The sequence below is a fragment of the Muscardinus avellanarius genome (genome assembly GCF_963383645.1).
Source record: "Muscardinus avellanarius genome assembly, chromosome: 21".
In the NCBI taxonomy this organism is placed as follows: domain Eukaryota; kingdom Metazoa; phylum Chordata; class Mammalia; order Rodentia; family Gliridae; genus Muscardinus; species Muscardinus avellanarius.
The window spans coordinates 12,137,309-12,154,042 of NC_137807.1; the positions used below are offsets into that span (position 1 = coordinate 12,137,309).

The 16,734-nt window shown below is 42.5% G+C and overlaps 1 protein-coding gene across 4 annotated transcripts in view; it reads right to left on the bottom strand.

Annotated features, from left to right (window-relative positions):
• The window catches only part of TAOK3 (TAO kinase 3), a gene marked incomplete at its 5' end in the record, with an annotated part of 113,104 nt that extends 98,607 nt beyond the window's left edge, over nt 1-14,497 (bottom strand). For all 4 annotated transcript variants that reach the window (XM_080717651.1, XM_080717649.1, XM_080717650.1 and 1 more), the window contains 3 exons: nt 8,193-8,294; nt 9,163-9,234; nt 14,378-14,497. In XM_080717651.1, coding sequence (XP_080573777.1) covers nt 8,193-8,294; nt 9,163-9,234; nt 14,378-14,497 — 294 coding nt within the window. The remainder of the gene's footprint in view (nt 1-8,192; nt 8,295-9,162; nt 9,235-14,377) is intronic.
• Nucleotides 14,498-16,734: the final 2,237 nt, after the last annotated feature.

Below are 16,734 nucleotides of genomic sequence, written 5' to 3' on the forward strand. Positions count from 1 at the left end.
AAAATAGGGTGGGGTAGAGCTTAGAGGGAGAATGCCCCTAGGTTCAATCTCCAGCACCACACACAAAAAAAAAGGAGAGGAGGAAGAGGAAGAGGAGGAGGAGGAGGAGGAGGAGGAGGAGGAGGAGGACAAAAGAAACTGCAACCAATCAACCAACCAATCAAGGAACTCAAAATACTAGGAGAATAAACATTCTGACTCCCTGAATGTGTATTGTTCTGGTCTCCAACACTAATTGATTTTCATAATTTTCGACGTCTCAGGTTTTGTCCTCACTCACTTGAACTGGCCTAAGACTACCAGTGGGATGGACCTGGGAGCATCTGCTGAGATTGCCCATTGCTGCCCACTTACGAGCTGTATTATAAATTAGAAGTGGTCAAAAAGTACATGAGCTAGTAAAATTTATATCGGGAAATGTTAAATAGGACAAACCACGTGTGAGGCCCTGGGTTCAATCCCTAGCAACCACCCCCAATGCAGCAAGTAGTAAATTCTTTTCCTATTTTAAGAAGTTTTCATCAAGAAAGACATGTTTGTTTAGAACTCAATCTAAAGAAATAGGCTGCTGTGTCATGACCTTGGATCTCTGAGAGATACGGTAAATTCTGGTTTATATATTAAGACATAATAATATTCTTGAAAAACTATTGATATTTCTTAATAATCTTGAGAGCCTTCGAGCCTGCCTGCCTTCCCTCCCTCCCTTTCCTTCCTGCACTGGAGGTTGATCCAATCTACACCCCAGGCCAATTTTATTTTTTATTTGGAGATAGGGTCTCACAAAGTTATTGGGAGCCTCGCTAAATGCTGAAGCTGGGATAAAAAAACCTGTGGTACTCCTCTCTCAGCCTCCCGGGTACTGAGATTACTGGTGGTGCACCACCATGCCTGGCTCTTGGGAAGGGTTTCTCAATTTCTTTTATTTTTAATTTTTGGTACTGGGGATTGAATCCAGAGGCATTCTAACTCTGAGCTATACTCCCAGCTCTATTTTACTTTTACATTCATTCATTTATTTATTTATTTATTTATTTATTTTATTTATTTATTTATTTGGTGGTACTGGGGTTCCTGAAAACCCTTCTACCTCTGGGCCACACTCCCAGACCCTATTTTATACTTTTTATTTGGAAACAGGGTCTCCTAAGCCAGTGCGTGCTGCTGGCTTCGAACCTGTGCGATCCTCCTGTCTCCGCCTCCCAAGCTCGGGGTTTACAAGTGTGCACCACCATGCCCAGCTTTTACATTTATTTATTTATTTATTTATTTATTTATTTATTTATTTATTTATTTATTTATTTATTTATTTATTTTTGGTGGTACTGGGGTTCCTGGAAGCCCTTCTACCTCCGGGCTCCACTCCCAGACCTATTTTTACATTTTTACTTGGAAACAGGGTCTCCTAAGCCAGCGCGCACGGCTGGCTTCGAACCTGTGCGATCCTCCTGTCTCCGCCTCCCAAGCTCGGGGTTTACAAGTGTGCACCACCATGCCCAGCTTTTACATTTATTTATTTATTTATTTATTTATTTATTTATTTATTTATTTGTTTGTTTGTTTATTTATTTATTTATTTATTTTTGGTGGTACTGGGGTTCCTGGAAGCCCTTCTACCTCCGGGCTACACTCCCAGACATATAATTTTTTTTTTTTTTTAAATAGGGTCTCTTGCTTCGAACTTCCTCCTGTCTCCGCCTCCCAAGCGTGGGGATTACAAGCGTGTGCCACCACGCCCGGCTACCTTTATTTTTTGAAACAGAGTCTCACTGGGCTAATGAGAGTCTCTTAAAGTAAAAATGAAGAAATATTTTCTTTATTCTTCTATATATTTCAGGCGTCCCAGATTACTGATAGTCCAGGTCAACACTGGTTTCAAGTCCCAGTATTACAATAAATAAATAAATAAATAAATAAATAAATAAATAAATAAATAAGGATAGGGTTGTAGCTCAGAGGTATAATGCTCCTGGGTTCAATCCCTAGTACCATAAATAAATAAATGATATAATAAAAAGGGCTGGGATACAGGTCAGAGGGATATAGGTCAGGGTTCAAGCCTCAGTGCTACAAAAACAACCACCACCCAGAACATGCTAATTATGAAATATAAATTTTCTAATCAACTGGACATAACCAATATCAACATGCTAGACCATTAAAAAATTAATATGAAAGCATATTTTCATATTACATACCTTGTATTACTAGAATAACAGAATATCACAAGTTTAAAAGCTTAGAAACTTAATTATAGTTTTCTGCTTGACATTGATTCAGAAACCTTTTTTTTTTTTTTTTGGTGGTATTGGGGATTAAACCCAGAGGCATTCTGCCTCTAAGCTATATCCCCGGCTCTATTTTATAATTAATTAAATGTATTTATTTATTTTAGCAGTACTGGGGATTGAACCCAGGGGAATTCTACCTCCAAGCTATATCCCCAAACCTGGTTTTTATTCTTTAATTTAAAACAGTGTCTCACTAAGCTGCAGAGGGCCTCACTAAGTAGCTGAGGCTGACCATGAACCTGTGATCCTCCTATCTTAGCCTCCCAAGTACTGGGATTACAAGCGTGCACCGATACGCCTAGCTCTCCTATTTTAACATTCTGAAACAGAGTCTCACTAGGTTGATGAGAGGCTCACTACTTGCTGAGGTTGTTCTAGAAACATGATCCTCCTGTCTTCAGCCTCCCAAGTACTGGGATTTTAAGTGTGCGCCACCACACCTGGCTCAGAAACCTTTTTGTGTGTGTGTGTGTGGCACTGGGGATTGAACCCAGGTGCATTCTACTTCCAAGCTATATCCCCAGCCCTATTTTTTATTCTTTGTTTTGAAACAGGGTTTCACTAAGTTATGGAGGGCCTTGCTAAGTAGTTGGGGCTGGATGAGAACCTACAGTCCTTTCTTAGCCTCTCAACTACTGGGATTACAAACATGCACCCACCATGCCCGGCTTCAGGAACATTTTAAAACATTTCTTATTAAGAAATAAGTTAGGTGTGGTGGTATACCCTTTTAATTCCAGTACTTGGGAGGCTGAGGCCGGAGGATCACAGGTTCGAGGCCAGCCTCAGCTACATAGTGAGGTCCACTGCAACTTAGTAAGACCCTGTTTCAAAATAAAAAATAAAGATGGGGTTGTAGCTTGAAGGTAGAATGCCTCTAAGTTCAATCTCCAGTACTGCAAAAAAAAAAAAAAAAAGAAAAAGAAAAACAGGAAATGAAAAGATTTCAGTTAGAAAAAAGCAAATAGAAAAAGAAAGAGTCCACATGAGTAAATATTATAATTAAAATCAGCATTTTTTTCTACTTTTTTATCTAACTTTGATGGAAATTTTTCTAAATTGTATCACATAATTTTCTAGTTTTTTAATTTGAATAACTGAAAATACATATGTTACTACCTTAAATTGACTATACAAAATATAAATACTGGTGTTCCTTGACATACAGTGGAGTCATGTTCCAGTTAACCCATCAGAAGATGAAACTAATCTGAAGTTGAAATGCATTTAGTACACCTAACTTACTTAACTCTCATTAATCTCTTACTTTATCTAACTTATTTTTTATTTTTTTGGTGGTACTGGGGTTCCTGGAAGCCCTTCTACCTCCAGGCTACACTCCCAGACCTATTTTTACATTTTATATTTGGAAACAGGGTCTCCTAAGCCAGCGCGCGCGGCTGGCTTCGAACCTGCGCGATCCTCCTGTCTGCCTCCCAAGCGCGGGGATGACAAGCGTGCGCCACCATTCCTGGCTTTTATCTAACTTATGAATTAAACTTAACGGTTATAGTGAGATACGGAACGTCCCCTAAGGAGCCCTTTTATTAAGGCTTGGAGCTGATGAAACTGGGTCATGAGGGCTGCAGCCCCAGCAGCAGAGAAATCCACGGCAAGGCTTTGTCTGGGTGGTGGGTGGTGGGTGGTGGCCCAGGCCTCTGGCGTGGCCGAGGGTGGCCCCTGGGATGGGCCTCCAGGATTACATTTGCTTCCTCCTCCCCTGCTGGCTCCCTCGCTCCCCGGGATGTGGGCACAGCTCAAGGGCTCCCCCTCTGCACTTCCTGCCACCAAGCCCTGAGATCTGCAGTCCTGGCCTCAAACGGGCTGAACCCAAAACCATAAGAAAAAAAAAATCTTGAGGGTTACATGGTCAGTCTTTTAGATGAGGGCTGCGATGATGCTGACTGGAACAGCAGCACAGTCCAAGAGCTCCCCTTATCCACAGTTTTGCTTTCTGCTGCGTCACTTACTTTCAACTGTGTCCCCAAAATATTAAATGGAAATTTCCTGAAATAAATGATTTGAAAGCTTTAAAGTTATGCACTGTCCTGGGTGGCACGATGAATCTTTCACTGTTCTGCTCTGGAGTGAATCGTCCCTTCGTCCGGTGTATCCGCCCTCTATACACTACCCACCCATCGCTTTCTCTTAGGAGCTGTGTTGGTTATCAGACCAATGGTCACAGTATCACAGTGTTTACATTCAAGTAATTCTTTTAATTCAAAATAATTCTATTGAGCCGGCCGTGGTGGCGCACGCTTGTCATCCCAGCATTCGGGAGGCTGAAACCTGGAGGATCGCGGTTCACGGACAGCCTCAGCTACTCAGTGAGGCCCTCTGCAACTCAGTGAGACCCGGTTACAAAATAAAGAATAAAAACTAGGGCAGGGGGTGTAGCTCGGAGGTCGAATGCCCCTGGGTTCCATCCCCAGACCCGAAAAAATAAAAAAATAAAAAAATAAAAAATAATTCTATTGTGCTTAATAATGATCTCACCGTGCAAGAGAGATGCTGGCAGCTTTATTGCGCTATATCTTTGTAATTGCTTTATTTTACTTACTATGATCACTAATCTTCTACTTTATCTAACTTAGGAGTTAAACTTAACATAAACTGAATATATATCCTGCCTGATTGGAATTCCTTTCTATACCTTTTCAAGTCATCTGAGAAAGAAAACCCATGGTAGATGTGGCGTTTGTACTATCTGTGGTTTCAGGCATCCCTGGGGGTCTACACGCATCCCCCGGGGATGGTGGGGACTACTATCCTCTGGAGAGTATTGCTTCTTCTCCCTTGTGACAAGGAGGCCAGCGGGCTGCGGCGGCTCACTGCCCTGCCCAGCACCACTAGAGCACTAGAGTACTGCATACCACTAGGCCAAAAAAATCAAAATTCAGAGTGTGGTTTCCACTGGCTATGTATTGGTTTTGCGCTTGTAAGGTTTAAAGTCCTAAGTCAAAGCATTATAAATTGAGGATGATCTATATACAACTTTAAAACCGAATGGACTAGTCAGTAGTAATTTCTGTGTGTGTGTGTGTGTGTGTGTGTGTGTGTGTGTGTGTGTGTGTGTATGGTACTGGAGGTTGAACCCAGTAGCATTCTACCACTAAGCTACATCCACAGCCCAATTTTATTTTTAATTTTGTTTGCTGGCGGCCTCTCCAAGCTGCTGAGGCTGGCCTCGAATCCATCATCCTCCTGCTTCAAGCCTTGCAAGTACTGGGATTTACAGGCATGTGCCACCATACCCAGCTCCTAGTATTTATATTTTTTAATTACATGTAAAAAACCTCAGCATTAGCTGGGCACAGTAGTGCACGCCTATGATCCCAGTAGTGGGAAGGTTGAGACTGGAAGATCACAAGTTCAAGGCCGGCCTAGGATGCAGTTTAGTGGTAAATAGAGCCCCAGGGTTCAATCCCCAGTACCACAAGAACCAGCCAACCCACTAACTAAATAAATAAACAAAAACCAAACAACTCTCAGAGGTGTTTTTTTCTTTTTCAAATACTCTTTTCCCATCACACAAGGCACCCGAGGAGGATGTTGGTTCCTGACAGTAGACAGCTCGCACTGCCCGGCCTTTGTGTGACTGGATCTGCTTCCCAGCTTGCCTGGCATCTTCCTTATGGACAAATAATTCTTGGGCCCGTTTGTATGCGTGTCTCTAGCAGCTGAGTTCCTAAAAGCATCTTCTAATTAGCCTATCAAACCGGCTGTAGATAGAAAGCAGGTAACCAAGCTTATTAGCAGTCTAGGTCATCTATGAGTAAACACGCTTCAAGAAAGAGCTTGGAAGATTTCCCGAGGACGTGAAACCCATGAGGTTTAGCACTAGGATTTTGTAACATTTATTCTGCCTGACCGAAATCCATTCTAGACTCCTTCGTGCCAGCCGAGGTTGCCAGAGAACAGCTGAGTTCCAGATAAGAAGACGCTCCCTTGATCTGTTTCTTTGGTCTACACGGAAGCCATAGCTCCAGAGATCTCCAGAACTGCTTGAATAGACAAGGTGAAGTGAACTGCTCGGGAAGGAAATTTCCGTCCCCCCGTTAGAGGTCATACGGTAAGGACGCGATAGGTGGTAAGCACTCGGTAAGGGATGGGTAGATTCGAAGGTACAATGTACAGTGTGAGAAAGTAAAAAGCTGACCATTTTCACGTTCTAAACGGCACCCGATGTGCCCTAAGAACAGAAATACAATCACACCAAAGCACGCGAGGGCAGGCTGGATCAGAGACTGCTCCACCTTTGAGTGTGCATGGTACTACAGATCGAACCCAAGGCATTCGAGGCATTCTTCCTCCCAGATACACCCCTAGCCCTTTATTGTCTGTCTGTCTATCTGTCTACCTGTCTACCTGTTTGTTTATTTATTTATTTAGTGGTACTAGAAGTGGAGCCCAGGGGCCTTCTACTTCTGGGCTATACTCTCAGCTCTAGTTTATTTTTTATTTGGAACCCGGGTCTCACTAAGTTGTGGAAGGCCTCACTAAGTTGCCGAGGCTGTCCTTGAACCTGTGACCTTCCTGTCTCAGCAGCCCAAGTACTTGGACACAGAGCTTTTAATTTATTTTTTATTATTATTATTTTTGGTGGTACTGGGGTTCCTGGAAACCCTTCTACCTCCGGGCTATACTCCCAGACCTATTTTTATATATTTATTTATTTGGAAACAGGGTCTCTTAAGCCAGCGTGGCTGGCCTCGAATCTGCAGGATCCTCCTGTCTCCGCCTCCCAAGTGTGGAGATTACAAGCGTGCACCACCATGCCCGGCCTCACACAGAGCTTTTTATTTTATTATTTTGTTGTTTGAAACAAGGCCGAGGCTGGCCTTGAACCTGAGATCCTCTTGTCTCAGCTACCCAAGTACTGGGATTATATGCATGTGAACCCACTCAGTCCAACTTTTTCACCTTAATCATATAGTAAGCTCTGTTTAGTAAAAAATACATGATGATAATAATGGCAAACACACTTCCAATTTACTGGTGAATTGGAGTGGGCAATGAGAAACGACAAAGATAAAAATCTGGGATAAGAAGAAAAGGCCTTGTCTTTTGCTTTTACAAATAACTCATTATGAGATGATGCTAGCCAGATGTGGTGGTGCATGCTGGTAATCCCAGTACGTGGGAGGCTGAGACAGGAGGATCTCAGATTCATGGCCAGCCTCAGCAACTTAGTGAGACTCTGTTTCAAATTTATGATAAAAAGCAGGACTGAGGAGCAGCTTGGAGGTAGAATGCCCCTGGGTCCAATCCCCAGTACTATATATCTATAAAAAAAAAATGATGCTGGAGCAGGGCATGGTGGGGCATGAATGTAATTCCAGGGCTCGAGAGGCTGAGACAGGAGGGTCAGAGATTGCACTGGCAGCCTCAGCAAGAAGGGTGATGGCGCACGCTTGTAATCCCGGCATTCGGGAGGCATAGACAGGAGGATCGCGGTTCACGGCCAGCCTCAGTTACTCAGTGAGGCCCTTTGCAACTCAGTGACACCCTGTTTCAAAATAAAGAATAAAAAATAGGCCTGGGGGTGTAGCTAGGAGGTAGAATGCCTCTGGGTTCCATCCCCAGTACTGCAAATAAAATAAAATAAAATAAAAAATAGTGCTTGGGTGTAGTGCAGAAGTAGACTGCCCCTAGGTTCAATCCCTAGAGATGCTAACTTTTCACCAGCTCTTTGTTAGGTGTTTGTAGAGTGAAATTTCCAGTAGGCTAAATATCTTATTATCTTATGAAGTGTGTGTCACATACTCTCCAGAATCAACAGGTCAAATATTCATGACAAGAGTCAAGTAAGACAAAAATAACACTGATAATTTCACATTTCAAATGAATAACAGAAAAAAAAATTAACAAGAAAAAAGGTAACGGAGTCCTGTGACTTACCCAAGCAGTATGCTCTTTCAAATAGCAACCTTTGTACTCGATGGTATTAGGATGTTTCAGCTGTCGTAAAAATTTAACTTCCTTAAGGATATCTTGCCATTTCTACGGAAATAGGAAAATAAATGTTTTAATTTTTAAGCTGAAAATAGTATTTAATTATCAAGGAGATATAATGCCCTTGGGTTCATTCCCCAGTATAAATAAATAAATAAATAAATAAATAGACATAAGGTAAATGTTTAACAAAGAAGCTATTTAAACTTGTCTTCTTTCTTCAGTTTGAATAGATGTCAATGCTAATCTATCACCAAATATAATAAAACCATTACATATTATCACGTTCTATTCTGGAAAATAATTGAGCTGAAATATGAAGAACTTTTATTATATGCTCCATAAGGAAGGGGAAATAAAGAATTGTGATACCAAAATATTTAAAGAATTTTATTAATTTCTTTCTTCTTGTAAGTTTTATTTTATTTTTAATTAATACCTAATAATTTTATGTATTTATAGGGTACAGTGATTTTTTGACACGTGTAACATCGTATACTAAAACTATCAGGGTATTTAGCACATCTGTTATCTCAAACATTTATCTGTGTGTGTGTGTGTGTGTGTGTGTGTGTGTGTGTGTATGTGTTATGGGGGATTGAACCCTTATTTCATTTTATTTTTTGTTTTGAAACAGGGTCTCACAAAGTTGAAGAGGGCCTCATTAAATACGCTGAGGCTGGCTGTGAATCTATGATCATCCTGTCCCAGCCTCCTAAGTACCGGGATTACAAGTGTACATCACCATGCCTGGATTATCATTTCTTAGTGGAAAAAAACATAGATAATATTTTCATTTAGTTATTTTCAAATAGACACCTGCACATTGTGAGCTATAGAAGACCAGCATGAAAATCCCGTGAACTTCATACTGACCTGCTGATGTCAGCTTACGCACACAGGTGTCTTAGCTTACCTCGTGTGTCTGTTTCCCACTGTAAGACATTTTCTTAACAGCCACCACTTCATTGGTGCGAGCATTTGTGGCCTGTGTTGAGAGAAAAGAAGTAAAATAAAAATAATTATGTTTCAGTGCACTTAATAACGACTTGACTAGACAATTTTTTTTATTTTGCAGTACTAGGGATGGAACCCAGGGGCATTCTATCTCCAAGCTACACCCACAGCCCTATATTTTAGTCCTTTTATTTTTTGGAAACAAGGGTCTCACTGAGTTGCGAAGGGTCTTGCTAAGTAGCTGAGGCTGTCTGTGAATGACGATCCTCTCAAATGCTGGATTACAAGCGTGTACCACCACATCTGGCCCAGACAAGAGACTTTTTTTTTTTTTTTTTTGGTGGTACTAGGGTTCCTGGAAGCCCTTCTACATCCAGGCTACACTCCCAGACCTATTTTTATATTTTTATTTGGAAACAGGGTCTCTTAAACCAGCGAGGCTGGCTCTGAACCAGCGCGATCCTCCTGTTTCCGCCTCCCAAGTGCGGGGATTACAAGCGTGTGCCACCACGCCTGGCGACAAGAGACTTTTAACATTTTCAGCCGGGCGTAGGGGCACATGCTTGTAATCCCAGTGTTTGGGAGGCTGAGACAGGAGGACTGCACAGGTTCAATGCCAGCCTCAGCTACTCAGTGAGGCTCTCAGAAACTTAGTGAGACCCTGTTTCCAAATTAAAAAATATAGGCCGGGTGTGGTGGCGCACGCTTGTAATCCCCGCGCTTGGGAGGCGGAGACAGGAGGATCGCGCAGGTTCGAAGCCAGCCGCGCGCGCTGGCTTATGAGACCCTGTTTCCAAATAAAAAAGTATAAAAAATAGGTCTGGGAGTGTAGCCCGGAAGTAGAAGGGCTTCCAGGAACCCCAGTACCACCAAAAAAAAAAAAAAAAAAAAAAAATTAAAAAAAATATAAAATAGGTCTGGGGGTATAGCCCAGAGGTAGGCCTCTGGGTTCCACCCCCAGTACCACCAAAAAAAAAAAAAAAACAACAACAACAAAAAAAGTAATCCCGGAGCTGTGCATTCCAGTGCAACTTTCTGTGATGATGTAAATCTGTATCATCTAACAGAGTTGCATGGAACATGTGGCTACTGTGAGGAAATGATTTTGAATTTTATTTCATTTCAATTGTTAAACACCTCGTCAGGCAAGGTGGCACGCGCTTGTAATCCCCGTACTTGGGAGGCTGAGACGGGAGGAGCACGGGTTTTCAGCCCCAGCTTCAGCAACTTGGTGAAGCCCTCCACAACTTAGTGAGACCCCGTTTCAAAATCAAATCATGAAACGGGGCTGGGGTGTAGGTCAGAGGCAGAATGTCCCTGGGTTCCATTCCCAGCAGCAGCAGCAGCAGCAGCAGCAGCAACAGCAGCAACAGCATCACCATCACACACACACACACACACACACACACACACACACACACACACACACACAGTTCCCTGTGCCTAGAGACTACCGTATTTACCAGTGTATCAGAAGCTCAAACTAATCCTAAAAGGGACTTTCACTTTCAGGGTTTTTTATGTTTCATTGTAGGAATGTATATTCATGTGTGCATATGTGTATTCTGTCACTTCTGAAGGTTGTCTTGTCTCATAATTACTGCTCCTTGTCTTCCTCAAACCCGAGACAAGTTTTTTGAAAGCACACTTTAAAGCCATAAAACCTTAATTGTCTGTCTGTCTGTCTGTCTGTCTGTCTATCTATCTATCTATCTATCTATCTATCTAGTGCTGGGGATGGAACCCAGGGGTATTCTACCCCCCAGCTACAACCCCAGCCTTATTTAAATTTTTTATTTTGAAACAAGAGTCTCATTAAGCTGTGGATCAGCCTTGAACCTGCGATCCCGTCTCAGCCTCCCAAGTACTGGGATTATAAGCATTGCCACGCCCCGCTTCCTCTCAATTTGTTTAAGAAACTTAAAACGAATTTACTTAGAAGTTTCAGAATAAATACAAAGCATCAAAAGATTATCTTAACTTTGACCCCCCCCCCTATTTTGTGGTACTGGAAATTGAACCTAGAGGTGTTCTACATCTGATCCATACCCCCAGACCAATTTTTTTATTTCTTATTTGGGAACAGAGTTTCATGAGGTTGCTGAGAGCCACATTAAATTGCCGAGGCTGGCTGAGAACCTTCCATCCTCCTGTCTCAGCCGCCCAGGTACTAGGGTTACAAGCCTGTGCCACCACTCCTGGCTTCGATTTTTTTTTTTTAACAATGAGACTCTGCGTCAGTGGCATATCCTTGATATAAATAATCTGTTATGACTATGAATCGTGACTGTAGATCAAGAGAGCTACAGCAGTGGGTATGAGGTAAAAGACAAGTATTTGCTCATTGGTCAAATCCCATTATAATTTTAGAGGAAAACTTGTGGTCATTTACCTAACTGCAACTAATTAAAGAAGCTCTTCAGATATAGAACAAGGTTTCTCTATGATTTAAAAAAAAAAAAAAGAGCCTGGCATGGTGGCGCATGCTTGTAATCCCAGCATTCGGGAGATTAAGACAGAAGGATCCTGGTTTGCAGACAGCCTCAGCTAATCAATGAGGTCCTCTGCAACTCAGTGAGATCTTGTTTCAAAATGAAGTATTAAAAATAGGGCTGGGGGTATAGCTTGGAGGTAGAATGCCCCTGGGTTCAATCCCCAGTACTGCCAAATAAATAAATAAATACAATACGCAATAATTGACTGATATATAAAAGTTCAACCCCAGATTTGTTTTTTTCTTGGTGGTACTGAAGATTGAACCCGGGGCATTCTACCTTTGAGCTACACTCCCAGCCCTATTTTATTTTATTTTATTTTCATATAGTACCAGGGATTGAATGCAGGGCCTTTTAATCCCCTGTGAGCTACATGCCCAATTCTATTTTACTTTTCCTTTCTTTCTTTCCTTCTTTCTTTCTTTCTTTCTTTCTTTCTTTCTTTCTTTCTTTCTTTCTTTTTTTTTTTTTTGTGTGTGTGTGGTACTGGGGGTGGAACCCAGAGGCTTTCTACCTCTGGGCTATACTCCCAGCCCTATTTTATATTTTTATTTTGAAACAGGGTCTCACTAAGTTACTGAAAGCCTCACTAAGTAGCTGAGGCTGGCTTTGAACCTGCGCGATCCTTCTGTCTCAGCCTCCCAAGCGCGGGGATTACAAGCGTGCTCCACCATGCCCGGCTTATTGCTTTTTATTTTGAAACAAGGTTTCACCAAGTTTCTGAGGCTGGCCTTGAGCCTGTGATCCTCCCAAGTCTCAGCCTCCCAGACAGTGGGATTACAGTCCTATGAGACTATGCTTGACAACATTTTTGTATTGAATTTTTTGTCTTGAATTATTTATTTATTTATTTATTTATTTTTGGTGGTATTGGGGTTCCTGGAAGCCCTTCTACCTCAGGGCTACACTCCCAGACCTATTTTTACTTTTTTTTTTTTTTTTTGGTGGTACTGGGGGTGGAATCCAGAGGCTTTCTACTTCCAGGTTATACTCCCCGACCTTTTTTTATATTTTATTTGGAAACAGGGTCTCACTAAGTTTCTGAAAGCCTCACTAAGTAGCTGAGGCTGGCTTCGAACCCCGTGTGATCCTCCTTTCTCAGCCTCCCAAGCGCAGGGATTACAAGCGTGCTCCACCACGCCCGGCTTACATTTTTTTATTTGGAAACAGGGTCTCCTAAGCCAGTGCGTGCAGCTGGCTTCGAACCTGTGCCATCCTCCTGTCTCTGCCTCCCAAGCGCGGGGATTACAAGCATGCGCCTCCATGCCCGGCATGTCTTGAATTTAAATAGCTCTAGGGACTGGGGACCTAGCTTGGTGGTAGAGCACTTGCCTGGCATGAATGAGACCCTGGGTTTGCTTTCCAATACCCACAAAAATAAATGGATGGATAAATAAACAGAGATAAGTAAACATGCCCCTACACGTTGTCTATGAGAAGTAACACAGCATTCTTTTCTTCCTCTTAGTTGAGGCTATTGGAGTGAATGAGCTGGGCTAACATTTGCATTATTTCTATTTTTTCTTACTAGGAGATATTGACATTCTTGGAGCTGACACCGGGGCTAGCTTTACAGCCCTTTTACCTACAATACTGACTGGGCATGAGTACCATAAAAGCTGTGTCCATTTCTCTGAACAGCTCATCTGTTTGGACACCCATTCATCTATCCAGCCAACATTTATTGAATTCCTACCAATGTCAGCTCTTATGTTAGTTCCTGGGCTCAAGCAATGATCAAGATTGACAGAACCTCTATCCTCATGATGTTCTGGAGAGAGGACACATAGGAACACAGACCTTACACATAAGTGTTTAATTACCATTGTGAAAAATGCAACATAATAAAAGAACATAAATAAAGCCCCAAGCTTGGCATGGTAGAAACACCTATCATCCCCAGTACTTGGGAGGCTGAGACAGGGGTATTATAGGTTCAAGGACAGCCTTGGCAAGTAGTGAGACTCATCAACCTAGTGAGACCTTGTTTCAAAATAAAAGTAATAACTGATACATTAATAATTAATAAAATTAAGCCAGGCGTGGTGGCACACACCTATAATCCCAGTACTTGGGAAGCTGAGACAGGAGGATTAAAGTCAGCCAATAGGAACTTAGTTACACTCTCAGCAACTTAGTGAGACCCTGTTTCCAAATAAGAAAAATAAAATAAAATAGGGCTAGGAGTATTGCTTGTAGGTAGAATGCCCCTGAGTTCAATCCTCAGCACCACAGATATGGAAAGAAAAAAGGAAGGAAGGAAGGAAGGAAAGATGGAAGGCAGGCAGGCAGGCAGGTGGGCGAGCTGGTTGATTTACAATTTACAGGTGGAGGCTGAAGAGTAAAGGCGGCCAGGGACGGGGTGCAGTGTGCGGGGTCCTCCAGGTGAGGGGACCAGCACACACCCAGCCCCTAGGAGGGCAAAGCTCGGCGCAGGGAGGGACACAGTGGCTCAACTCCAAGCTTCCAGCTCTCCTGTGCCGGTGCTGATTTGAATCAGACCCGGAACCCTGGAGCTGGCTCTTAAGCAATGACTATTTGCCTTTCCTGCAGACATCATTCAATTTGTAGAGCAAACAAGAGGAGTGAGCCTATTTTACAAGTAATAGCCAGGTGCAGGGAAGATGTAGAGTTCAAACTTTCTTAATCTGATCTAAGTGATTCTTTGTAATTACTTACAAAATAAACGGCTCCAAAACTCCCATGTCCGATTTCGTGCAAGCCAATGAACAGTTCTTCGGGGTCATCTTTGTAGAACAGATCTGCGATTTCTGGGTCCTTGGGTACCCCTTTACGCATGGTGGCCGGTAATGCAAGCGCTTGGCTTTTGGCTCTCCCAACCATCAGTATCACTCATTGACAATTTTTTTTTAATAAAAAATCTTTAGTACCTGCAGGGAAAAAAAAAAGTTTGTCATTAATTTCTTTCTTTTTTGCAGTACTGGGGATTGAACCCAGGGGTGCTCTACCACCAAGCTACCCTAGAAGCCCTTTTTATTTTGAAATAGAGCCTTGCTATTACACATGGACCTTGAAACTGAGATCCTCCTGTCTCAGCCTCCCAAGCACTGGGAGTACAGGTGTACACCAGGTACCTGTTCTAATCAATTGATTTCTGTTGCACTTTTTTTTTTGTGTGTGTGGGTATGGGGATGGAACTCAGGGGCATTCGACCCCTGAGCTACACCCGCTGCCCTATTTTTTATTCTTTATTTGGAAACCGGGTCTCACAGGGCCTCACTAAGTAGCTGAGGCTGTCTGCGAACCATGATCCTCCGGTCTCAGCCTCCCGAATGCTGGGATTACAAGCGTGCGCCACCACGCCCAGCTTCTGTCACACTTTATTTGGTGGCAATACAAATACAAACTAATAATTAAGAAGCATCTCCTTGCCGGGCGTGGTGGCGCACGCTTATAATCCCCGCACTTGGGAGGCTGAGACAGGAGGCTCTCACAGGTTCGAAGCCAGCCTCAGCTACTGAGTGAGGCTCTCAGCAACTTAATGAGACCCTGTTTCCAAATAAAGTATAAAATAGGTCTGGGAGTATAGCCTGGAGGTAGAAACCCCTGGGTTCTACCCCTAGTACCACCAAAAAAAAAAAAAAAAAAAAAAGCATCTTCTTGTACAGTGAGCATGTGTAAGGACCTGGTTTTAATCCCAGAAACACACACGCACACAGGAGTGTGCACGCACACAATGTATTCTGAGTTTGCAACTCAGTCATCAACAGACAAGTAAAACAAAACTGGACAAAGATCGAAACAGCTATTTCTGCAAAAAAGATGTATGGTTGAGTATGTTTGTAAAGATATTTAATATAATTAGTTATTAGAGAAATGAAAAATAAAACCACAAAAGTACCATTTTATATTCACTATGAGGGTTATAATAAAAATGTCAGAAAAGTATTGATGAAGACATGGAGAAATCAGAACTCTCCAGCGGGGCTGGAAGGAAGGGGAAATGGCACAGCTATTTGGAAAACAGCCTGACGGTTCATCAAAACCTTCAGCATTAGCCGGGCGTGGTGGCGCGCGCTTGTAATCCCAGGATTTGGGAGGCGGAGACAGGAAGATGGCAGGTTCGCGGCCAGCCTCAGCTACTTGGTGAGGACACGCCACAACTTAGTGAGACCCTGTTTCAAAATAAAAAAATAAGCTGGGCGTGGTGGTACACGCTTGTAATCCCAGCATTCGGGAGGCTGAGACAGGAGGATCGCGGTTTGAGGACAGCCTCACTTACTTAGTGAGGTCCTTTGCAACTCAGTGTGACTCTGTTTCAAAATAAATAATAAAAAATAGGGCTGGGGGTGTAGCTTGAAGGTAGAATGCCCCTGGCTTCCATCTCCAGTACCGCAAATAAATACACATACATACATACATACATATATACATATTAAATACATATATACATATATACATATACATACATACATACATATTAAAAAAAATAAAAATAGGGCTGGAGTTGTCATACAGAGATAGAATGCCCCTGGATTCCATCTGTAGTGCAAAAAATTAAAAACAAAAATCCCCTCCAATGTCGAGTTACCATTTGACCCAGATATTGCACTCCCAAGAGAAGTGAAAACATATGTCCACACAAAACTATGTGCATAACGGTTACTCACAAAGGTTACTCACAGTGGCCAGAAAGTGGAAAGAATCCAAATCTCTATTTACTAGTGAATGAATAAACAAATTGTGGTATTTCCGTAAAATGGAATACGATTTGTCCATAAAAAGGAAAGAACTGCTGATATGTAACATGAATGAACCCAGACCTATTTTCTATTTTATTTGGGAACAGGGTCTCACTGAGTTGCTGAGGGCCTCACTCAGTAGCCGAGGCTGGCTTCGAACCTGCGCGATCCTCCTGTCTCCGCCTCCCAAGCGCGGGGATGACGAGCGTGCGCCGCCACGCCCGGCCTTCTCCCTCATTTGAACTTATCATACTATAGTTTTTTCCTTGGACACGAGATAACTGAGCTACAAATTTGGTTACTGTCCAATAAAACTATTAGAGAAAAACAAAA